This window comes from Armigeres subalbatus, chromosome 2, assembly GCF_024139115.2.
Source record: "Armigeres subalbatus isolate Guangzhou_Male chromosome 2, GZ_Asu_2, whole genome shotgun sequence".
NCBI lineage: Eukaryota > Metazoa > Arthropoda > Insecta > Diptera > Culicidae > Armigeres > Armigeres subalbatus.
Genome location: NC_085140.1, coordinates 156,314,873 through 156,341,062, shown reverse-complemented (window position 1 = coordinate 156,341,062; position 26,190 = coordinate 156,314,873). Strand labels below are relative to the sequence as shown.

Genomic DNA, 26,190 nt, shown 5'->3' with positions numbered 1-26,190 from the left:
GTTACTCATTTTTTGTGTAAACTGATGGCCGATGATTTTCGGTGAGTTCATTTTACACAGCGAGAGAGCAGTCGGAAATCGAACCTAACCTCAATTGTTAATGTTAAAGTAAGCCAACTTTTCCATACTTATTCGGAGGCTTCTCCAATCGTTTCGATCAACAAAACAATGTGCGATGATTGTATTCGCCCTTTTTTTTTGTTTCGTCATCAAAACAAAATGAAAAACCTCCGAAAAAGTACGATTTCTTGCAGCACATTCTGCACTCGTTCGCCATCATAGCGACCCGAAGGGACTTTGACAGTTCGAGGCAAACTCACTTACACATATCATGCACATGTGAGACAGTACACAGCGACTGCTTATGTTTCACACAAAATTTTCACTCATAGTGAGAGTTGGCCAAGGCGTCGCCGTGATGTGTGAAAGCTATTCATGCGATGTGTACTTGACTTTAAGCGTGCGGTAATTGGCACACTCCAGTAAGTGCCCTTGCTTAAAGAGTGGGTAAATCAGGTCGTCCAACTAAAAGCAGACATTAAGAAAATGTAAATCACATAAAACACATCACCTAATAACAAATGGTTAATAACACTGACTAAATGGTTATTAAACCATACACTCTTTTATTCTTCATCAAGTTTCACCTTATCAGTTATTGGTTACGTTGTTATTCGCCACATTTGTTCGAATCCAGTCATGGTAATACGACACTCTGGCATGTGCGTCCGGGTATCCCCGTCCACAAGGAATACCCCAGTTCACGAGCGCCACTAGTTTACCTTCCCAGGTCAGTGGTCCACCTGAATCGCCCTGTGAATTTGAAAGCATCGTTAACAATAAACCCTGCTCTGGAATTAGTATAATTGTAGATTTTACATTGCACGCTCCTTCTCCCTTTTTAGTAAAGGTGCATAAATGTCCAATGTCCACACTTTCGTCCCCACCATGCAACTGCTTACAACGATCGTGATCCACGTTAAGCAAAGTGATCGTTTGTAGCTTGTTGGGAGCGGTTCCACCAGCCGAGAGCCGACCCCATCCAGTCAAGGTAATCGTGGCATTGTCTGGAACATATTTTTCTGAATACTCAATCGGCTTTATATGGTCACTAAAGTTCAATTTGGCTGCTAACCGCACTAGGGCTATATCGTTGTGATAGGATGGTTTGTTGTAGCTGCAAATGTGTCAATTAATCAAATAACCAGCGTGTATAATAAATCCGCAGACTATCAGACGTAACAGTTGTAACATTTTTCCGGATAATATATCCCTAAGTTACTCTGCTACAATAGTGTACAAGCAACATTGACAAAAAAGGCACTAAGGAAAATAATATTGAAAAATGGTCGCAACAATTGACAATTTAGCCCTTTTATCGTGGTGTATCAACAATAAAAAACATATTTTACACAGTACATATTGTCAGTTCATGCTGGCAGTTATCCGGCACTTTATTTGAGATTTGTGGGTCTGGACTGGAATAGTGCGGAGTATAGTTTTAAAATAAGGCTGTGACGTGTTTCATCTTAGATTCAAATCGACCGTTGAGTTGTAATGAGAAAGTATTTAGTGTTACGTCTGAGCGTCTGTGAAAGATCTCACTGATCGGAAATACTAGAAGCAAATAATCTATTTGAACTTACCGACTGTGATATACGATGAAATCAACGTCGAGGCGCTCGCCACCTTCCTTGAGATTGTTAGTACCAACTAGAATTTTGATGTCCGCTGGGCTACGCCTGAAAGTGACAATAAAATGAGTCGTCTTATTTAAGCGTTAACTTAAAAGACATGCTACAATGTTTATTTAAAGATATCATATGAGCAATGACTGTTAAAAAAAATCTGAGAACATTTCTACATTTAGAGCAGCGGTTCTCAACCTGGGGTACATGTACCCCTGGGGGTACCTTCGTTGGCCCTAGGGGGTACCCCGGACAAAAATGCGTAATGGCGGACATATTACAATTTCAATCAAAATTTATTGATAAAATTTTGATGATTGTGTATTTACTATTTCAAAATATTATATTGTACATAATATGTAATGCGACCAATAAATCCCAATTGAATCCTGCCTTCCACAACCAGGATTAGGATTAGAAGCATCCTTTTACGCCTCTCGGAAGCCTTCTTCCAAGCAGCTCGAAGGCTTCCTTTCAAGAGGCTTTTCAAGAAGTTCGGAAGCCTCCTTCCTTTCAAGAGGTTCGGAAGCCTCCTTTCAAGAGGTTCGGAAGCCTCCTTTCAAGCGGCTCGGAAGCCTCCTCTCAAGAGGTCCGGAAGCCTCCTTTAGAGAAGCTCGATAGCCTCCTCTCAAGAGGCTCGGAAGCCTCCTCTCAAGAGGCTCGGAAGCCTCCTCTCAAGAGATTCGGAAGCCTCCTTTCAAGAGGCTCAAAAGGCACCTTTCAAGAGGCTCGGAAGCCTCCTTTCAAGAGCCTTTCTATAGACTCGAAAGCCTCTTTTCAAGAGGCTCAAAAGCCTCCTTTCAAGAGGCCTCAACGCCTCCTTTCAAGAGGCCTCAACGCTTCTTTCCAAGAGGCTTAGAAGGATCCTTTCAAGAGGCTCGGAAGCCTTCTTGCAAGAGGCTTGGAAGCCTTCTTCCAAGAGGCTTGGAAGCCTTCTTTCAAGAGGCTCGGAAGCCTCCTTTCAAGAAGCTCAAAAGCCTTCTTTTCTAGAGGCTCAAAAGCCTCCTTTTCTAGAGACTCAAAAACCTCCTTTCAAGATGCTCGGAAGCCTTCTTTCAAGAGGCTCGGAAGCCTTCTTTCAAATGGTTAGCTTGCCTTCTTTCAAGAGGTTCGTAAGTCTGCTTTCAAGAGTCTCGGAAGTCTACTTTCAAGTGGTTCGAAAGCCTTCTTTCAAGAGGCTCGGAAGCCTCGCTTCAAGAAGCTCAGAATTCTTCTTTCAATAGGCTTGGAAGCATACTATCAAGAGGCTCAGAAGCGTTCTTTCAAGATGCAACGGAAGCTTCATTTTAAATGGCTCAAAAACCGCCTTCAAAGGACTCGGAAGCCTCTTAGTTCAATTTCTCAATGCTTCTAGCGCACATTTTGCTCTTTGAAGGAAGACTTGCACCAGACAAAGATCCAAAAGTCTATTGACATTGGTGAAAATTGAAACTAACGAAATATTTTTCGACTGGTGGGAATCGAACCCACACTCCGCAGCATAATGCGATTGAATGCCTATCGACACTAACCACTCGAGCATGTAGTCCACAAAGGTCTACATTAGGAATAACGTTAAATTTTAACATCAATCATTAAATCCCGTGTAGGTTTACGTTATCTAGACGACACTTTACCGAAATAATAGGTTTTTTACTTAATTTGGGTATCATCTGTTGATTTTTGTGATCCCGCAATAATATAGTAGTAACTGCTAGAAATCACCCACCGTAATTCTTATGCTCACAAATTGAATTGATTTTTGTTGATCCGAAAAATAACCATGCCAATGAAGCAAATATGTACAAGTTAAGGGCCCTCCTTAGCCTTGAGGTAAGACGCTCGGCTACGAAGCAAGGGTGCTGAGGGTGGCTGGGTTCGATTCCCGGTGCCGGTCTAGGCAATTTTCGAATTGGAAATTGTCTCGACTTCCCTGGGCATAAAAGTATCATCGTGTTAGCCTCATGATATACGAATGCAAAAATGGTAACTTGGCTTAGAACCCTCGCAGTTAATAACTGTGGAAGTGCTTAACGAACACTAAGCTGCGAGGCGGCTCTGTCCCAACGTGGGGATGTAATGCCAATAAGAAGAAGAAGAAGAAGAAGAGGAAGAAGAATATGTACAAGTTGCAGATCCAAAATTAGTGCTAACCTCAAACAATTATTAATGTTTAAATAGATTGATCCTCAGGAACCCATAATAGTGTGAGGGATTAACCGTTTAGAATTGTATGACATCGAAGTACCTAATTAAATCCATTAATTCGCACTTGGATGATTTTTCTTTTGCGAATTTCATATTAACCTATACTTGTTTGTCATGCCTACTTCGTACACATGATATTCCAATGAAAATTAACACTGTCATAGTAAACTTGAAGGTTTTAATAAACTCACCCGACAACACAATGGGCAGCAGTCAGAACCCACCGATCAGCGATAATCGCACCTCCACAATTGTGCCCCGAGGTTGACTGAAGGGAAATTTGATAAGGGGCTGCCCCATCTTTCGCTTCTTCGCCTCCGACGATTCGTATGGATTTCGGGTCTACCGATGCAGCACTACCTCCAGTTATTAACCACAAGAAAACTGTAGCTGTTAAAAGCAGACACCGGGGATCCATTCTGTAACACTTATATCCGAATATTTCTTGATTTTTCCTTCAGACTTGCACTGCTTACCCGTACTAGTCACATTGACGAATGGATCTGTTTATGGACAACGCGTGTAACTTATAATCAATGAAAGTGCTCCTGCAGTGCGCCACTTGAAGTCCCATTTAATGCCCGACAACTTGAAAGTCATTTCTTTAATGGGGAAATAGTACAACAAACCCATTCAATCGAAGTAGATAAAATTTAAGCTTCACATGAATAGCCTATTTAACGTTGTTTAAATAAGCGTTACGTCGCAGAACTGTTTATCTTCCTAGCTTATAGCATTTCTAGGACTATACTTCCCATATGTACTTAACGTTTTATTGTTACAGTATGCTTCCCATTGTAAATACGTTCAAATATTTTTGAATTCCTTTCTCACTATAACCACAGACGAACAGACATATCACTGCTATCATTGAGTATTAAGCCCATATAGGTTGCTCGCTGCACTCCATGTCTCATGGTAATGAATAACACTGCTCGACAGTAAATTTGTTTTCGCGATGCTCATGTGTTGCATTTGTAGTCCTCGACCTTTAAAATCGACTGGTTTAATTCCGGGATTATTGATCACAACGTAGGAAAGGGTTCATCACTTTAACGGCGTTGAAGTCACTTGCATGTTTGCATGGTCATATAAGTTAATATACCAAGTTATTACGAGAATTCAAGTTTTCACGATGTCTGAATATCTCCATAAGTGTTTTTTAGGCAAAAATGGGCTTCCATGAGAAATGATAGGTAGCGATTTTGAAAACTGTTCAGCAGCATATGTGATGTGTATTAGAGTGGGGCGTCATGGTCATTTTTTCAAATCAATGGTTTTTCGAAGCCATTCTGGGTCCTGAACAACTGTGCAGAATTTGGGACCGATTGGCTGCTTCCTCGCTTTCCGCATCGCGTTTGAAGTTTGTATGGAAATTAGTATGGGAGAACGTATATTTTTGCATTTCTACTACTAGAGGTTTCAGTTCGTCGTAAACCAAGTGGCACATTGCGTTAAAGTATAACCCAATGGATGCCGAAAAACATTGCTGAATAAAGTACGTTGCTGGAACGTCCACGAAAAAAGTTATAACGCTTCGAACATAAAGTGTTCAAACCATATGCAAAAAATCGTTTATTCTGCCAGCACTGCCGTACTACGTAGACCAATTGGAACTTTTTTTAACTGAGTGTTATTTCAAAATTATTGATCTTATAGGGAATGGAAGTTATTTGGAATGAGTTTACAAAGTAAAAATCCCAACAAGAAGGAAGATGGGGTTTGCCTTCCGATAACCATAGCCGGTAGTGCTGGCAGAAACATTGATTTCTTGCATATGGTTTGAACAATCAATTTTCGAAACGTAATAACATTTTTCGTAGACCTTCCAGCTACGTACCTTCTTCGGCAAAGTCTTTTGGCATCTTCCAGACTATATGCTAACGTATTGAGTCACGTGATTGATGCTTAATTGAAGCCGCAAAGAGCAAAAATGCAAAAAAGTACGTTTTCCCATACTAATCTCCATGTAAATTTAAAACGCGATGCGGCATGCGAGGTTGCAACCAATCGAGCCCACATTTTGCACAGTTGATTGGGGTCCCAAAACGATTCCGAAAAACCTTGATCTCACTTGATCGGACGAAGTTTGCGTTTTTCCATACAACTGCGCCCCACTCTAATGTGTATGTATGTAGTTAGCCACCATCCTAGCTGGAGTTTTGCTCTGCATGTGGTTACACTTACAGTAATGTCAAATTTCAATATCATTTTGAATTCAACATATTGTTGTAAGGGGCCCTCCTTAACCGTGCGGTAAGACGCGCGGCTACAAAGCAAGACCATGCTAAGGGTGGCTGGGTTCGATTCCCGGTGCCGGTCTAGGCAATTTTCGAATTGGAAATTGTCTCGACTTCCCTGGGCATAAAAGTATCATCGTGTTAGTCTCATGATATACGGATGCAAAAAGGGTAACTTGGCTCGCAGTTAATAACCGTGGAAGTGCTTAATGAACACTAAGCTGCGAGGCGGCTCTGTCCCAGCGTGGGGATGTAATGCCAATAAGAAGAAGAAGATATTGTTGTATGAAGGGGCAAAAATGGGGGTGGTGGACCTGTAAGCAGAGACGCTTACTCGAAACCCACGGGAAAATGAGACTCTCTTGAAGAAAGGCGCGTCAATTGGTTAACAACTGAGATAGAAGTAATAAACGTGAAGGAATAAGGGTCGATTCCGACGAAGTGCTTTTTTTCAAGCTGCGTGCACGCCGCGTCCACGCAAGGTACCCAGCATCAAATGTAGTCTTGTACACGTATACGTGTGCATTACTCCATTGAGGCTAACACAATGATACCTTTATGCCCAGGGAAGTCGAGAAAATTTCCGACCCGAAAATTTCCTAGACCGGACCAGAAATCGAACCCAGCCACCCTTAGCATGATCTTGCTTTGTAGCCGCTCATCTTTTTTTTAATAGACTCAGACGCTTTATATGAAAACTTGACGGAGCCGATATTCTATCATAACAAGTAAAAATACAGTATAAAACATAAGAATAAAAACAAACTTTTTTGGCACTCTTACAAGAGCTTTTCCTTGGGAAGCGATCCTGATTTGGCGAAATTGGCCCGACGCAGGCTCGCCGCTAGTCTCCGATCTACAGCGAAGCGTCGCACACTACCTGATATTCCAACACTCCTCCTTAGTGTGCACGCCTCGCAACTCTCCTGGCTCCTCCTAACACTGAGCCTCTAGTCCTGAGCTCCTCCTCGCCGAAATTCCTGGTCCAATTTCCCGTATAAATGGCCCTCACTCCGAAGTTTGTACCGCAACCTCTCTAGCACATGCGCCCGTACAAGTGACCCGACTAAAATGTTGAATGGGTGGGCCCATAACGCCCATAACCTGTTGACCATAGGAAGGGAACCCCTCACAAAGAATAACAACTAGAGTTCCCTCTTACTCCACGGCAAGCTACTGACTGATTCAGCTACAGTTCTCTTTATTCAACAATAGGTATATACAATACATCCATAACAATATTCCTTAATCTACCCAAGAACAACTACTACCAACTGGCGTCTGCTTCCTAACCATCTACGATCTACAGCGAAGCGTTGCACACTACATGATATTCCAACACTCTTCCTTAGTGTGGCACGCATCGCTACTCTCCTGGCTCCTTCTAACACCGAGCCTCCCGTCCAGAGTTCCTCCTGGTCCAAATCCGTTGCCCGTACAAATGGCCTCCACTCCGACGTTTGCTTGCACAGCGCCTCTCGTTGCTTTGCCGACCAGCAACCTGAATGTTACGATCCAAATCTCCTCCTGGACTCCTGCTGACCTGCCAGCATCCTACTGAACATTCCAACCTCCTGATGGATTCCGTCCGACTTATGCGGCCGATCCATGATCCCACTGCGATAACGTCGACGGCCATAACATTCCACTAAGATGGAGAACGGGAATAGTTCCTGGGCCCATAACCTGTTGGGCAGACAAGGGAACCCTCTCACGAAGAATAACAATACTAGAGTTCCCCTCTCACTCCATGGCAGGCTACTGACTGATACTTTTTCCAGCAGTTGCAGCTCTCTTTATTTCCACAACAGATATATACAATACATCGATAACAATATTCCTTAATCTACCCAAGAGCAACTACAACTATCCGGCGCCTGCTTCTTACCATCTTCGATCTACAGCGAAGCGTCGCACACTACCTGATATTCCAACACATTTCCCTTACTATTCCGGCGTATGACGGTTTTTGCTGATTCCGATTTAGTCTCTCTGGACAGAAATTCTTCCGGTGTCCTTCTGATTGGCATGCAAAACATTTATTTTTTAGTCCGTTATAAAATATCTTTCTCTTTTGATTACAAACTACATTCGTCGGGGAAATGTCCTCTTTATGGTCAATGTACACACCTCTCACACCCGTGCATACATGATCTAGTCCCAGATTTGCAGGAAACTTCTCGTGTACAATTCGGTCCACCTTTCCGTATCGTTGAAGAGTCAAAGAAAGTTCTTCATTGTTGATTTCCGGATGGAGATCAAACACCCGGACATAGTGTACATTTTGACCAGCCATCGTCATACACACATCCACCGATTTTCCGTCACTGTATATGAAAAGTTTGGTTTCCGCGCTTTTTGCAAGTGACTTCGTCATTGCCTCCTTCGTGCTGTACTGAATACATACGCTCCGGTTTCAGTCACTTTATACACGGTTTCGATGTTCAACACGTCGCCCTTCAGTTGCTTTACGAAACTAGCAATATCACTCCACAACGGGCGCGGAGAATTTGCAGGAAAGCAGTATTGCACAGTATTAAATATTTCACTCATATCGTACCGTGGCGTGTTTGGCACCTTCGCAAAAACAAATCCAAGCCAGCAAGTGCACAAGAACAAAGCTAATGCGTTCACAATAGCTCCAAAAACCGACCAGAAGAATATTATTCAGCTGAGCTCATCTGCAATCGCGTGCGTCGAATACGGCTGAGAAGGACCCCAATATATTAGTATTATTACTTTTACAAGACAGATGGTTACAATTCATCCATTCGTGATTTATTAGATTAATCGAAGGAGAGCTTCTTCATTGTAACCAGTGGTGTGTTGATCTGTCCAAGATTGTTGAGATTTTCGTGGTTTTGTATTCGTTTTTTGTTGTATGTGCCTTGAAAATTATTGATCCATTGAAACTTGACCCAATCAACACCCACTGTGCCGATATCAGCAGCATGGGATAGTTCCGCTACTCAACACCAGGTGTACTGTAACGGCCATTCAGTCCATTACAGTTTTGTAAATATTTAGTATAATTGAATATGAACTTGATTTAAATATAGAAAGTAGTTTTATTAATAGTTTTTGTAAATAGTACCAAATTTGAAATTTCCTAGCATTTCATTGTACCGCGTTTCCAGAAAAAAAAAACAAAAAGCTCTTCTAGCTTCCAAATTCTCTCGCGCTCGCGAAGCAAAGAACGTTCTAGACCAGGGCTGCCCAACCTTACCAAGCCAGGGGCCAATTTTTAGAATTCACACTTGCTGGCGGGCCTGAAAATATTCGGTACATAACTTTTTTAAAATTTTCAAAATGATTAGTGTTTTTTTTTTCATCATTTAAAAAAACTAAACTCGATCGTTGCATGAGGAATCCATTTGAAACATTTAAAGGTAAATTATTCAAATCGGTAAACGGTGTTGATAAAATGGGAAATTCGTTACTTTACCAGCATATTTGCATGAACTGTTTTCAACGGGATGAGAGAAATGTACCAGATTTCAGCAACCCACTGTGCCAAAGTGCTTTATGTTCAAGTCATTGAGATGTTTGGCGATATCTGCTAGAAAAGCCAAGCGAAGGATCATTCAGCTCGAGTAGTGGTTTTCCTTTATCTTGTAAAAATAGTTCCATGTTCCTTTTGAAAAAAAATCTCTCAAGCATAGTACCAAGGCGTAGTTAATGAACTTCGCAATAATGCAGGAAGTCTTCGTATTCGTCATTTCTGTCAATTATAATTGGTGGTGGTTGAGATCCCTAACGTTGATAAAGTTGATTGTCTTCATAAACAAACGTCATTACTTGAGGAATATTGATCGTTTTCGCATATCGATTCTATTGGTGAATATGCAATATGGTAGGGAATATCGACATATCTTTGTGATTGCTTTTCTATGCTTTGAATTGTCATAACGCCATTTTTATTTCCTGTCATAGATTGCTGGTGCTGCATCAATCGCAAGGTCACTTAAGTTTTCCAAGGAGAAAAATAGTTCCTTCGCACAGGTCTTATCAGTCGTCAGGGTTTCCCGTTAGTTGTTCCCTGCATAGGGTTCGAAGCTGCCAATTTCCCTGCCATTCAAAAATGGCTGGCTGGCTCACCTCTATGCCACGTTTTTCACGTCAGTATTTTCATCGTTTGCGAGAGAATATCACGTAACGTAGCTTTCAAATCTTCTGCGAGGCCTTCAACTCTTCACCGTGTTCTGCGCAAACTAATGCTTCTGAAGGAGGCTATTTCTAAGTAAACCAGAACCGAAATGCTTTCCTTAATAAGCTCTCGGTTCTGGAAAATTTTTGTTCGTTTTGCCAAAATCCTACTAAACAGCAAAACTGGCCCGTACTGCATTTTCTGACTTCGTATTTTCTTGAGTGAAGAGAGTTATTGTTTCTATAATCCATTGTACCAATGATTTAAATCAATGAATGTAAATTTAAATTGATTGAGCGCCCTACCTTTGAAGTTCTACCAAATTTCGTTTCGTACCTGAGCCTTCTCAAATATCATATTTTATAGAATGCTTGGATTCAGATTTTATTCTTTCAATATAGCAAAACTTTCTGAACAAATTGAGCAAACCGGTCTTCCTTTTTTCAACGTGAACGTAAACTACTCATGCCAATCTTTATTGGAAACGTTTCAAGATTTAATTTGAAACTTACGTATTAAATAATGAATACCGTGTGGGACCGAAATCCGTACAGCACCGAATTCCGTCCACTTTGTGAGATATTACTAGATTAAAGGGGGCTTAAGAAAATACATTTATAAATAATTTATCTTATCCTGATCTTATACTTGACAGTAAGCTTTCTGACCGTTGAAATAGAAAATATGCTCTAAAATTATAATATCAAAATTGAAAAACAAATCGCCACCCACAAAACGAGTTTCAGACGCCATCTTGTCGTGTGCTGGGTATAATTGTACCAAAACTGACAGCAGAATAAATATCAAAGGGATCGCCTCTCGAAATGCGCATTGAACTATTTACAGTGATAGTCTAGTCAATTGGTGTGCTTTAAACTAAATATTTAGTTAGCAAATATCTGTACGGATTATTATCCTATGATTGGAAATCCGTCCACGGTGGACGGATTCCGAATCAGAACGTATTAATTTTATTGATAATTTTATCATATTTTTTGTGTTTCAATGCAATACAGCGGAGCACATAAAAAATTGAGGCCCACGGGCACACGTATCAATGACGAACCTTCTATTTGAGTTCGATTCCTATTTTCTAGAGCCTATTTAATACAATTAAGTGCTTAGGTGTACGGATTTGGATGCACCACGGTAATAAAAAAGAGCTTCCCGAGCCAGCTAGAAAAACTGGCGGGCCGAATCTGAGTTTATTTTTCTTACGCGCCGCGGGCCACAAAAAATGGAGCCGAGGGCCGCATCCTGCCCGCGGGCCGTACGTTGGGCAGCCCTGTTCTAGACCAACAGTTCAACGCGAGCGCGCGTGATTACGTCACGGAGTCGGCTAGTGACCATCCACCTGGGGAAAATCCCAACAATGACGGTTGACAATTTTCGGGAAAATCAGCAGCCGAAGTGGACTGCAATCCGAATGGAATAATTGCTTCCTGCACTTCGATCGTTAGGAGGGGAAATGCGATCTAGCGACTTCGTGAGGTCAAAACCGAAGGCTAAGAATTAGGACAATCTTACATTTAATCTGAGGATTCTTGACTGTGACTCAAAACTTTGATCTGGATTGTGGAACAGGCAAGAGTTGTTCGATTTAGTTTCGCGTCGTGAGGTGATTTGGAAGGTAGAACAATAGTGACATGGAGGCCCCTTGAACTTACTAATTCCAGTTAAAACTTCTCTCTCATAGCTAAAAAGTAAGTCGATCTCACTATCGTGCGATCAATCAAACGTGCTAGCAGTAGGAAGCGTGCGAGTGTGGAGCGTAAAACAGGTAAATCACGTGGTTCTTAGTGTGATGGTAATAGCGTGGGAAACAAGTTTCTTTCCCAGAGTTGTGGCAAGTGTGCCGGAGACCCGTCATCTCACAGGTTTTAGCCAGCGACTACTCCTGACCCCACCTTGTAGCTTCAAAGTTTCCCGGCGGTCCACTTTACCGGAAAGGGCCGCGTCCGTTAATTTCGCGCCCAGGCAGGGCGAAGGCAAAAGCAAGTAAGTCAGCAGCAATAGCAAACCACAGACAAACAGACATAACACATTGAACATTCACTCATCAAATTCATCGTCATTTAAACACTAGCGACATCTGTTGATTTCAGTTAGTTGGGCAAATCACGAACCAGATGGCGGTAGTGAGCAAATGTCAAACTAGAGCACATCCGATGCGCGCGCCACTAGTGACCGATTGGCCAACTAATGATTATTTGAATTGACCAGTAAATCAGTGAACGATGGAAATTTGACGAGTGTTATGTCTGTTTGTCTGTGAGCAAACGTTTTCCCGCTGTCGGTGACGACCGAGAGCGCAGCAGCAAAGTAAAGCCCACATTTCGGTGGCGAGGCGCAACAGACGGCGCACCGCGGGCGCGGTGTAAGAGACCGGCATCGGTTCGATGAGACAGACATCACATTCTCCACCATCCTGTAACCACATGGCATTTAACCACTCGTACGGTCGTGATAACGGTTCTTTTCAACATGTTAACGTTTGTACAGATTCCTTGTTTCATGAGGAACCAAATACTGTTGAAAATATTGAAATCCAAGCTTCAATAAAACCACACGAGCTATTTTTGTGGCTGTGTAACTATCGCTCATCTAGGGGATGTTCCGCATTAGGTCCGTTTGTGTGATGCAAACACATCTCTGTGTTATTGATTTTAAGCGTGTGCATGGCCCGTGAGAGGCTACTTCTCGATTAGCCGATCCGGTTGAATGTGAATGCCCACACCGCACAAAAGCACACGCTTAAAGTCAAGTACACATCGCATGAATAGCTTTCACACATCACGGCGACGCCTTGTACAACTCTCACTATGAGTGAAAATTTTGTGTGAAACACGAGCAGTCGCTGTGTACTGTCTCACATGTGCATGATATGTGTAAGTGAGTTTGCCTCGGACTGTCAAAATCCCTTCGGGTCGCTATGATGGCGAACGTGTGCAGAATGTGCTGCAAGGAATCGTACTTTTTCGGAGGTTTTTCATTTTGTTTTGATGGCGAAACAAAAAAAGTGCGAATACAATCATCGCACATTGTTTTGTTAATCGAAACGATTGGAGAAGCCTCCGAATAAGTATGGAAAGGAAAAGTTGGCTTACTTTAACATTAACAATTGAGGTTAGGTTCGATTTCCGACTGCTCTCTCGCTGTGTAAAATGAACTCACCGAAAATCATCGGCCATCGGTTACACAAAAATGAGTAACATCGTAGTTACTCATAATATGAGTTGTTCCAGGAGAGGCCCGTTTTGTGTGAACGGAACACAAAAATATGTAAGTCATTTTAAGCGTGCACGTGAAAGAAGAGAGTCAGAAGCAAATAGAGGGAGAGAGAGAGTTTTTGTAATCACACACGCTTAAAATCAATAACACAGAGATGTGTTTGCATCACACAAAACGGACCTAATGCGGAACATCCCCTAGATGAGCGATATAGTTACACAGCCACAAAAATAGCTCGTGTGGTTTTATTGAAGCTTGGATTTCAATATTTTCAACAGTATTTGGTTCCTCATGAAACAAGGAATCTGTACAAACGTTTACATGTTGAAAAGGACCGTTATCACGACCGTACGAGGCATTTTTGTGCCTGTATAACTGTCGCTCATCTAGGGGATGTTCCGCATTAGGTCCGTTTTGTGTGATGCAAACACATCTCTGTGTTATTGATTTTAAGCGTGCAGTATGTAGGCCTACGGAATAAAACGTTGTGAATTATTTGAACTACGAATACATTGTTTGATAAGTTTGAATAAATAGCAATAGGGTACCACAGTCAATCCGACTTGTTTAGTTCACAGAAACGAGGCTCGTGGTGGTGAAGCCTCAATAAAGAAATAAAAGAAGTCGACAGAAATCTAACCTGGCAACAGGTTATAGCGATAGCTGGGCAACGTTCAGGATGGAGATCTTTCAAGTCGGCCCTTTGCACCACCGGAGGTGTATAGGATCCATAAGTAAGTAAGTAATAGGACCCCTTTTGGCTGGACATTAGTGCACCCACATCCGCCTACGTGAACTCGGCCGTGGAGTATTCTTGGAACCATTAACCAAGCAGCATATCGGTGGACCGCTAGCGTCCGAAGCTCGGCACTACACGCTCTGGGCCAGATTTGCCATTCTGGTACGTCCAAGGTTAGTTACATCATAAAACATTAATTATTATTTCGCCAGTTCTTGAGCATAACTATGTTTTGGTGCACTGCTGTTTTGCTAATCTATTTGAGTTCACGAAGATCATTATTTTATTTATTCAGACTAAGCCCGAAGTGGCCTGTGTGGTATATAAGAGTCTTCTCCATTCGGCTCGGTCCATGGCTACACGTCTACGGAGGGTCCGCAAGTCATCTTCCACCTGATCGATCCACCTTGCCCGCTGCGCATCTCGCCTTCTTGTGCCCGTCGGATCGTTGTCGAGAACCATTTTCACCGGGTTACTGTCCGACATTCTGGCTACGTGCCCGGCCCACCGCAGTCGTTCAATCGCCTCCTCCACGTACCGTCCGCCATCTGCACCCCACCATAGATGGTACGCAGCACTTTCCTTTCGAAAACTCCAAGTGCGCGTTAGTCCTCCACGAGCATCGTCCAGGTCTCGTGTCTATAGAGGACTACCGGTCTAATGAGCGTTTTGTAGATTGTCAGTTTGGTACGGCGGCGAACTCTATTCGATCGGAGCGTCTTGCGGAGTCCAAAGTACGTACGATTTCCAGCCACTATTCTTCTACTACCTCGATTTCGTCACCACCTATGCAAACTCGCGGTGGGTGGCTCACATTGTCTTCTCATGTACTTCGTCTTCGACGTGTTGATGACTAGTCCGATCCGTTAAGCTTCCCTCTTCAGCCTGATGTAGGTTGCCTCCATCTTTTCAAAGTAACGTGCCATAATATCTATGCTGTCGGCGAAACCAAATAGTTGGACGGACTTATTGAAAATTGCACTATACGTCTTAATCCCTGCTCTTCGTATTACCCCTTCCAAAGCGATGTTGAATAGCAGACACGAAAGACCATCACCTTGCCGTAACCCTCTGCGGGTTTCGAAGGGACTTCATGAAGGTCAATCTTACGCAGATAATAAAGACCCACGTGTTCGGTGGAGCTGGGAATCAGTACAAGAACAAATATGATTTCACCAACATCACATTCATGAAGAAAGATTTTCAAATGGATGTAGAATGGAATTTTCACGCCAGTTCTCACGGAAAATGTCCATGTGATGGAGTGGCGGGAACACTTAAACGTGCTTCGTACAAATACAGCTTAACGCCAAATAGAGACAAGCTGGTAACAGATGCTTCCTCATTCTATGCATGGGCTGGAGAGCAACAAGGACAAACATTGTCTTTCAGTTACGTGGAACAGCTCGATTACTATACATCGTTGACTAAACTGCAACTTCGAGTGGAAAATGTTCAAACCATGAAAGGGACTAAAAACTACCATTATTTTTTGCCACAAAACGTGTACATAATCATATCTAAAAATATTCGAAGAGTTCTGAGATAAAATTTCACAACCTTAGATTTAAAACATGAATAGGTATAAATTTTAGGTATCAAAAAACGATTTTATTATATTTAATTTCATTTGAAACAACTTAATTATAATGTATTTAAAACTAGTTTAACTCATATCGTAATTTCGAAAATAAAAAAACGCTAAACTGCTAGTAACCAAGATGGCGTCTTAAACGAAGATGGCCACATTTTTTTTACTTAAAATGAATGTTCTTTACTTTACTAAACTCAAAGAAAAAACAACGATTGCAAAATGATGCTTTGTTGCATACAAACATATAATACATATTGATATTGCGCAATACACGTAAAACTCTTTCCAGAAAATATTTTTTTATCGGGTAATTGTCAGTGCACACCTAGTTTCTCGACTGTATCTTATACTAATGACACACTGGTTGTATTCGTACCATGGTACAAGTTGTGCCACAGGTGTGTCATCTTGTACCATGCTGGTACAACGTGAAAACCATAGTATAGGGTACATAATCGTGGTATATCACGGTGCTTGTACCACCTGTGTGTCTTTAGTATTAAGTAGGGATCCTATATTAAGAGATGTGCGAATACTTTTCCAGACGATTTAGCAACGCTGTTACTTTCGTAAACAAACGCTGCCAGCACTTGTGGCAGTGGAAAATGTTTAGGCTTGCACATGACTTTACATTCGAAGACACTTTTTGATTACTTTGTCTATCCTCTAGCAGTGCATTTTCGCTAAAATTAAAGAGCATTACGAATGAACACGATATAAGGCATCAAGTAGACTACTTTTACTTACGAAAGCAAAACAAATAGTTTATTCGATAAAACTTTTCATAAAATCTATTTCACCAAAATCGCAATACCTTTCGATCTGCAACAATAACGATGTTCATTTGGCTCAGATTTTGACAGTTCTCAATGCTCGATTGGCTCAAGATGGCTGCTTTCGCATATCTCTGAATGTAGGATCCCTAGTATTAAGTATTTTTTTTCTCAGCTTTCAGATGGTATACTCAGAATTTGGATTGAGCGGTGCGCTCATAGTGAAAAACGACATTTTCAGCATTATCAACCAGAAAGATTTACCCAGGATTTTAGAAGCGATAAACAACGTGCATAAAGACGTCAAATTCACCCACGAGGAGGAAAAGGAAGGTAAATTACCTTTCTTGGATCTACTTATCAAGGGAACAAATCCAACATTAGCTCAAATCCAAGCCCACCAACACCATGAAGTTCATCCCATACACATCAAATCATTCGTATCAGCACAAAATTGCAGCTTTTCATCACATGATTCACATGATGCAGACGGTCCCCGTGAGCGAAGAAGGAAAAACGAGGGAGCTACAACATATCATGGAAACAGCGAAGATCAACGGATACAAGGAGAGAGTGTGGCAGTGAAATAGCACTTGCCGTTTACTATATAAGTAAATATTTAATGGCTTTGAAACCATCGAAGTAGGCCTGATACCAATAATCGAATAAACAATAATCGAAGCAGTCGTTGCACGTGGATGTCAGTCACACGTGCTGCACCATCGAAGGTAAAAGGTTTTCTTGGTAAAAGGTTTTCTTTTCTCTCGCTTGTATATTAACGGAAAAAACTCCACATTTGGCGATCCTGCCAGATTAAAATCATTAAAATAGAATCTGGTTTCAAATAAGCGGGAGTGCTCAAGGACAAATTGTATCGTGTACCATTCTTCGTTTGTACTACGCGGGTGATAAAAAAAAGTGAAAGTTAAGTGTTCGAAAAAAAAACACTATCATTATCAGGGGAGGTATCGTTATGAAGAAATAGGTATATTTCAGAATACATAAATGGTGAGTACATATATGTGAAAATATATACGTCAGAGCTTTACAATTGCCTTTCAGTTTGGCTCTGCTGGCATTGACGTGCGAAGGGCGCTTGCAATGTTCATACGCTTGCCATGCTTTGCTTTTTGGTTTGATTAACTTGTGAACATACCCTTATTCACTTTATGGTATTTTCAGACCCATATTTCGACTCGACATCACGACCGCTGAGTCAAAACTTTTCCTAGACTAAGATATCAGCAAATATCAGTGGAATATTAATAAAAATAAATACAGCCTAAAAAAAAATGGGTTGCTAATTTTAGTTATGAGCGCGAGTGGTGCTCGCATAAAGTGCTCAGTGCAACTCAGTTTTGCTTTTCTTTGTAATGAGCGCGAGTGGTGCTCGCATAAAGTGCTCAGTATAACTCAGTTTTGCTATTTGTTTTAAATGAGCGCGAGTGGTGCTCGCATAAAGTGCTCAGTGTCGCTATTTTTGTAATGAGCGCGAGTGGTGCTCGCATAAAGTGCTCAGTGTCGCTATTTTTGTAATGAGCGCGAGTGGTTCTCGCATAAAGTGCTCAGAGCAACTCAGTGTTGCTATTTTTTCAAATGAGCGCGAGTGGTGCTCGCATAAAGTGCTCAGTGTCGCTATTTTTGTAATGAGCGCGAGTGGTGCTCGAATAAAGTGCTCAGTGTCGCTATTTTTGTAATGAGCGCGAGTGGTGCTCGCATAAAGTGCTCAGTGCAACTTGGTGTTGCAATTTTTTTAATGAACGTAATGAGGGCGAGTGGTGCTCGCATAATGCTCAGGGGAAAACATGTGAAAAGCAGCGATATATCTGAAAATATAATTGCAACGACATGGAGTGTAGCAAAGCGTCTGAATTAAAATGACTTTGCATACTAATGTGATATCCAGCAGGTTAAAGGGGAAGGTTCTTAAGATGGTTCGAGACCCCTTCCCTCTTTGGAAAGGGGGGCTTCCATACAAATGAACCAGAAATTTCTGCATAACTCGAGAACTAATCAAAGAATAAATCAATTTTAGACGAAACGAAGTTCGTCGGGTCTGTTAGTTAATAATAAAAATGATTGGTCTCATAACAGTCAAATTCAGCTACCCAACAAACGACCTAAGCTGAAAAAAGCTAGTTTTCAAGAAGAAGAAGACTATTTTTTGTTGAATAAGCGCCTTATGCGTTTCCAATGTTTATTGGGAAGCAACTAATAAGAAAATTATGATCAACACATCACCCACCAGCTACTCCATTGATTAAGGAAATTCGGCATCGATTTAGTATTCTACAGCAGAAGCAATCAACTGAAGACATTGTTGGACTCCACAAAGGATAGAGTAGAAATGTTAAATAAGGCAGGGGTTTATCAAATTAATTGTTCACAGTGTGATAAAGTATATGAAGGTCAAACAAAAAGTCAAGTACGAGACACTGAAGACGACCTTACTGTTGAGGTCGAAATACGTATCTGTCAAGTTACAATCAAGTGGCAGAATTAAATGGGAAGGTACAAACTTGTCTTATGACAAGTGAAGACATTCCACTGAAAAGCTCAAAATTATTTTCTTAGCGATGGAAAATTTGAAATCAAAAGATATGTGCCAAAGGCGGCCTGGTTCCAGCGAGAATTACTCAATATAGTAAATATTATTTCCCTAATAGTCAGGTAGGCACTCCAATTCCATTAGCTTCAATAATGCCCTGATGTTCCCTTCCAACCCAATTGTATAATGCCCCACCAAGGTGGCCATTAGAACAGTTCAACCAGATGATCCATAGGCTATCGTCCGACCTAGTGAACGTCATAGCAGCAGATTTTAATGCTTGGGCAGAGGAATGGGGCAGCCGCTGAACCAATCGAACAAGTATGCTACTTAGACAACAATAATGTTCAATTATATAAAGTAGAGATGCAGCGTTGAAACAACAACTTTGAAGATTAAAAATCAATGTCCACGTGGTTAGATGCAACATGCGAAATAGTCGTTTCAATTGTTCAAGTTTTTTCCTGCGTGAAGTGCATCAATCGATCCACCATATTATTCAAAAAGTATGGAAGGACGAAGAACTATCTGCCCACCGGCTAGTTGGATGGCCAAATTTGCCCGATATGTAAGATAACATACTAGAACGTGACAATACAAATAGTTACTAGAGTGTGATAATACAAATACTAGATTGTGACAATTACAGAGGGATCACCCTTCTGAACTCGGCGTACATGATTAACATACTGAGCCACTTTAGGACTCCTTCATCGATATATAACAGACATGTTGTTGTGAGAGTCGATCAACGACGGATCAGATGTTTAACCGGCGGATGATCGTTGATAAATTTTTTGCTTGCACCATCTTCATTGTTTCAAAACAACGTACGATTCAGTGAAAAGAAATGGGCTGTGGCAGATGATGTCCGGACATGGTTTCCAGCGAAACTAATTAGGTTGATGAACATGTATTCGAATGGCAAACGGTGTAGCCTGAGATGGATTGAGGCAGGGTTACTTATTCGTTTTCGGATTTACTGTTCAACATTGCACTTGAGTTGAGGGTGCGACTAGGAGATCTGGTCTGCAGGCTTTTGCCTCACTGAAGAAGGAGACTGTGAGCACAGCCTTAACCATTAACTTTACCAAGACAAAGTGCATGGTTGCGGGTAGAAACAGAGGTAGACCTAGTGGTGTTAGTGCTGAGGTAGTGCTTGATGGAGAAGTTTTAGGAATTGTTGAAAATTTCGTTTACCTTGTGACAAATGACGTTTCCCGTGAAGTGAAAACCCATATTGCTGCTGCAAATAGGACCATCTACGGCTTACGTAACTAGCCAAGGTCCCGCAATATGCAGCCGGAAACGAAACTTGCTCTGGATAAATCTCTGATTCAACCCGTCCTTTACGAACATGTAGCGTGGTCGTTAAAAGAAGCGGACCGAGAATCTTTCTGAAGAAAAGTGTTGCCTACAATACTAGGTAGGCCACAAATACGTCAGCTAACGTTCGGGGAAACTGGAGGAAATCGTCCAAGACCGACGATTATCGAGCTTTACAATACGTCAGGCGTAGGTGTAACGACACTGAAGCAAAGCCGTTCTGATCCTTCTCAACCTTTTTACATCAATTAAGAATTTCATTAGGAATTTCAAATAAACATGTTTCTTAAGTAATGGTGGATGGAGCACGACAAGTATTTTTCGGGAAATGTGATACCAAACTACTTGAATAAACAAGCATGTATATTTTTGTTCCGTTTTGATGTGCGCCTTTTATTACACTCAATATAACATTCACAATGCATTCGTACGTTAAACACACATAATTCCAAATTTATAGAGTTCACATTTCAACAACATCAATTTATTATTATAATATTCTAAGTTTTAACTATTTGGTAAATTATTGTCTCTATGTTGCTTTCCTTTTTTCATTTCTTAGCAAAACTTATTGTATAACCTACAGATAATTTATATTCTAAAGTGTATCACTTTTTCACAGATCAATAATATTTAAAATATTAGAAATAATGATTTTGTAGTGTTCATGAGACTTAGATAGCCAAACTAACATAGCATTCCTAATTTTAAAGCATTTATAATTAATTATAAACGACGGTTCATGTTTCAATAATAATAAATTTACCTTAACAATATTTAATTCTTTTGTATTTGGAAAATTCCTAATTAGACTTTGCAAAATAGCTGCAATGTTTATCCAATACTAACTACTCGTGCAAGAGTCGTTGCAATTGACTGATATAACCAGTAATACATTCAATTAGGTACCATAGGCTGAACATCGTTGATTTACTTCAAGATGTCTGTTGGATGTTTTCCACTTTCATCGCTCGATGTAGATTTTCCGCTTTTCATACTGTCTTGATCCGAGTTGTATCCTGTCTCGCTGTCCGTCTTTTTCGCTAATTCAACCCTTTCATTCCACTCCTTCAGATAGTTTACGACATCCATATGTCCGAAAGTGTCAGCCTCGTCCATAGGACTATTTCCCCATCGATCCTTAGCATTGTGAGGCACACCACAGTGCTCCAATAGGAATTTCACGCATTCCAAATGCCCTTCGGAACACGCCAAATGAAGTGCCGTTCTGCCATCATAATCCGATAAGGTGATATCCATACCAGAAAGCTTGTGCCTTCTTAATGCAGTAACATCTCCACTAGCGGCGGAGAACAACAGATTTACAACGGATAAACCTTTAGTTTCGTAACGATGGCGACGTGGATCCTTTTTATTTGATCCGTGTTTCAAGTTATCGTACAAATGGAAATTGAAAATGTTTACCAGTTCTTCACAGAACTGAACTCCTCGGCAACTGTTTCCGAGCGGGTCCAACGGTGGAGACCACATGAAAATACCCATGACGTTCGGAATTACTAGCATTACACCACCACATACCCCGGATTTGGCAGGAAGTCCCACCTTGAACGCAAACTGACCAGAGAAGTCGTACATTCCACAAGAGTGCATCAACGACAAGACATCCCGTACGTTCTCCGATTGCAGTACTTTTTCCTCCGTTAATGGGCAAATACCCCCGTTCGCTAAGGTGGCAGCCATAATTGAAAGTGTTTCACAAGTAGTTTCCATTGAACAACATTGGAAGTAGAAATCCATGCACTCACGTAGGTTGGCCTTTTCCGGATAGCATTTGTGTTCACGCATGTAGAAACCCAGAGCGTAGTTTCGATCGGCGGCTTCTCTCTCGGATAAGAAAACTGCATTATTGAATCCTAATGGTTCGTTTCCAGCCATTCGGCTAAACCAATTCTGCGTATAGTCAAACTTTTCAGCCAGCGTCATTTCGGGATGAACCAGTGTCTTCAGCAACGAACACGTCAGTATAGATCCGGCGTTGATCATAGGATTGTGAGGCTTTTTGTTGTGGTCCAATACCAATTCGTTAAAGTTCCGACCACTAGGTTCCTGGCCAACGTACTGATGAACAAGATCCGAACCAAGCTTCTCCAGGGCGATGGCATAAGTTAATGGTTTACTGCAACTTTGGAGCGTGAACGAAATATTCGAATCTCCTATCGAGAACCGTTGACCGTCAATCGTACAAATGCTAACACCCCAGTAATCTGGATTCACGCGAGCCAGCTGGGGTATGTAGCTGGCTACTTTCCCATCGGTATTGCTCTTGCATTTCCAATAAATTTCCTCGATGTCTTTAGTAAAGCCCTGAAAGTCTGGAATAACGAACTGATGCCGGAAGGCTCTAGCGATCAGGATGATATTTTGCGCGATAACCGCTTTGAATGTTTCCGCGTTGAGATTCTGCGTTAAAGGCGATCCACCGTCATAGTTGTTTAGCTTGTGTACCTTTTTGAGATTTTCCATCATCTCACCGATGCGGGGATCATTTCGGCGGATTCCTGTTGTCCGGAGAGCCTGAAAGATGTAAGTATATTAAGGTTTCATACGAGTTGGTCTACGTTATGGGACTTACCGCCAAGAATTTTCCAATGTTAAGAAGACCCGTGTCTTCATTTTTAAACATATCGAATAGTAAGTCCTCTGCATGTTTCTTGTCAGCATCGCGTTGTCTGAAAAAAGGACATTGAAAAATGGAATTTCACATTAGGTTTTGAGAATATAGTTTTCAATTGAAAAACATATATCCAAGCATCTAAGTCTACGGTTCTACTAAGTTGGAGACATGTAAATGGGTCTGGATAAAATACTTACATCAAGACCATTGAAAAATGTCTTTTGCATTGAAAGCTATGCATTGAAAAGGACAAGGAAAGTAATTGTTAAGTTTATCTAAGTTTAATTTAAATTAAATAATCGGAAAGATTTCAAATCTTTGCTCCATAACAGCACCAAAGCATAAGCAGATCTGATTAGAGCAAAAGATTTGATTGAATTGAGTAGAAATCAATCAAATAACGTGTTCCAATATATGTATAACTATTGTGAAAGCATATAAAACCTCCTCAGATATTGTATGTCCATACTAATTTTCTTTGTGTAATATTATGTTATTTTGTTAATAATAAGTCAATATGCCACCGGGTTTTCGTTTCGTATCATATGATGAGTAATACTTCGAACTCACCGTTCTTTTCGCAAAAAAAAAGCATGAAAGATCCGGCGATGCCAGATTGCTTCTACATCAATTCCGTAGATTCGCTTAAAAATTTTGGCAGGCCCTATTTCGGCACTCCTCCACAATCCTAGTATACAGAACATTACACGACTGTTCTCTAACTTTTCTCAATGCATAGAAATTAGATAACAAGAAGTTATATCCTAACTTTCATGAAAAACCAAAAAGAAAAAGATTCAAGGCATATTTAGTGCCATATTGCCATATTCACACACTTTCACACTCGCCGTAATGGCAGTTGCTATACATATTTTTGAAAGTAACTGTTTGCTGATACTACCGTTTTTAACATTTGATTTATTGAACTCTGTTGATAATTTCAACATAGAATCAGTTTATTACTATGGACATCTTATTTTTCAAAACATTTCAAATTATTGAGCTGTAGCGATGGCGGTGCCATAGTTGTAGTAATGTTGGTTAACCAACAATTTTAACGTAATTAGTTCATCCATAATTTGGCGTCAGCAGTAAGAAGTGTAAGGTCAGAACTAATCCAGTACACAAGTAAAACTATTTTTACACTGAAATAAGATCGCAAACGAGGAAATATCGAGATTACAATCCATTGATTACCAAACTTCTATTTAATCCAGAAGTTCCTCCAGAAATTCATCGAAAAAAATCTTGAAATAAATCTTCTAGACATTTTTCTGTAACAAACTTTAAACAATTCTATGTGAAAAACCTCCAGGAATTAATTCGGTAAGTGATCCAAAACATTCTTCAGGTATACCTCCATTTTTTAATTTCTTCAGAAATCCTCTAGATATTCGATCAAAAACTATACCAGGAATTTTTTTTTAAATTCCAACAGGACTTTTTTTTGAGAATCCTGTGCAAATGAATGCAGAAACTTTTTCGAAACCTTCTAAAGAAGTTGCTTTCGAATTTCACTAACTTCTCACAAATTCTTCGGATATTTGTATATAACAACGCTAATGCCAACAAATTTCTTCGGAAATTTCTATAACACAACCTTAGTGAGTTCCGTGAAGAATTCCTCCAGAAATTTGATCAGAAATTCTTCTAAGGATTATTAAGGGGATTTCTCCAAAAAATCTATTAGTAATATTTTCAGAAATTTCTACAGGAATTAATTCAGAAATTATTTTATTTATTTTTATGGGATTTGCTACACGAAATTCAGTAGTTCATTTGGAATTTCCTCTAGAAAATTCTAGGACAATGCTCTAGGAGTATCGGAACGAATTACAAAAGGAATTTTCAAAGTTATGAAAAAGAAGGTTCGACATTCAAAAGTCTTAAGAAGAATTTTCAGAGAATTTCTCGTAGAATCTTTCGAAGAAATTTCTGGAGAAATTTACAAGGACTTTTCCAAAGGTATTCCTGGAAGAATGTGCAATGGAATAACTGGCGGATTTTTTGAAAATTATTTGGAACTCCTGGAGGAGCCCCCGAAAGTATTTTGGAGGAATTAATTTTTGAAGGATTTTCCGAAAGAGAACTTGAGGGGAATTTCTGAGAGAATTCCTAAAGGAATTTCCGAAGGGGTTTCTAAATCCTTGAAGGGGATTTTGACGGAATTTACATTGAAATGTCAAATGGAATTTCTTTTTAAAAAAATGCCTAGATTTCTCATGTTTTTTCCGGGATTTCCTCCAGGATTTATAAAAATTGGCGAAAAATCATTTTTAAGAACAATGTTGGCGTAAACAAACAAATTTGAGCGAAAATATTCAGTTTAGTGGGCACCATTGTGTCACAGTTGAACTCCGCCAGTATAATTTTTTAAGCAATGATGTAAGGTATCCCGGGGCAAGTGGGGCCTAAAAAACGCTAGTTCAGCAGAATTGTTAGGCAAGTTTAGAAAACAGGTTATTTCAGAACATTAACCACTGATACATCATTATATGCTTCCATTGTTGAAGTGTAGAAGTGTTGGATGCCATTTATTCAATTATAAAAATATTGGTAGTGCTAGAAATAAATTTATCTTCAAAACCCACTTACCCCTTCATACGGGGCAAGTGGTACCTATGATGTTTTCTACTGTCGAACGAAACTAATTTGAGGAATGTAGATGTACTGTTCATATTATTTCTGAGTATTAATATTTTCAGATCATGGATGGAGATTGGTGGCATGTCGGGCTTTATTTTTGCACCAAGAAAGGGATTATAATGTTATAGAAGATATGAAAAAAAAACCAACAGCCGATGTAATGTTTATCTGGCTGTTGTCTTGTTTTCCATTAGCTTACTTTTGTACCAAATGTTATAGGTGGCAAGGATAAGTGAATCTTTTGAATCTTTGAATCTTTTCACTTTTCTTATGAATAAATATTTCCCTTTTTAGAACACAAATTATTACATAAATCAGCACTTCAGAAGAAACGTTTTTATTCATGCGATGCGCAGTGTTTTTAGTTTTTAACAGAAAAATAGCCAATTTATGTGTTAAGCACTTAATTTATCTGAAATTCAGATGCGAAGTTTGA

At 40.4% G+C, this 26,190-nt stretch overlaps 2 protein-coding genes across 5 annotated transcripts in view; both read right to left on the bottom strand.

Moving 5' to 3' along the window:
* Positions 1-572: 572 nt before the first annotated feature.
* On the bottom strand, positions 573-4,395 carry LOC134215350 (chymotrypsin-2-like). Its single transcript, XM_062694562.1, has 4 exons — positions 4,067-4,395; positions 1,647-1,742; positions 880-1,177; positions 573-813 (listed from the first exon to the last, which is right to left on the bottom strand). Exons 1-4 carry the CDS (start codon positions 4,291-4,293, stop codon positions 652-654), a joined length of 783 nt encoding a protein of 260 aa, XP_062550546.1. The 5' UTR covers positions 4,294-4,395; the 3' UTR covers positions 573-651.
* A 16,455-nt stretch (positions 4,396-20,850) lies between these two features.
* LOC134215348 (glutaminase kidney isoform, mitochondrial) overlaps positions 20,851-26,190 on the bottom strand; it is a 43,535-nt gene continuing 38,195 nt past the window's right edge. For 2 of the 4 annotated variants that reach the window (XM_062694558.1, XM_062694560.1), the window contains 3 exons: positions 23,306-23,341; positions 23,067-23,163; positions 20,851-23,008 (listed from right to left, as the gene is read on the bottom strand). In XM_062694558.1, coding sequence (XP_062550542.1) covers positions 21,404-23,008; positions 23,067-23,163; positions 23,306-23,341 — 1,738 coding nt within the window. In that variant the 3' untranslated portion in view covers positions 20,851-21,403. The remainder of the gene's footprint in view (positions 23,009-23,066; positions 23,164-23,305; positions 23,342-26,190) is intronic. The other 2 variants (XM_062694559.1, XM_062694561.1) reach the window with 1 other exon arrangement.

What these genes read in the sequence shown, in the direction of transcription:
- LOC134215350 (XM_062694562.1), bottom strand. Translation starts at nt 4,293, where the DNA reads ATGGATCCCCGGTGTCTGCTTTTAACAGCTACAGTTTTCTTGTGGTTA. An exon ending in GCTGCCCATTGTGTTGTCGG is followed by an intron (nt 1,743 to 4,066) that starts GTGAGTTTATTA and finishes TGTCACTTTCAG; the next exon opens with GCGTAGCCCAGCGGACATCA. An exon ending in AGGGAGAAGGAGCGTGCAAT is followed by an intron (nt 814 to 879) that starts GTAAAATCTACA and finishes TCAAATTCACAG; the next exon opens with GGCGATTCAGGTGGACCACT.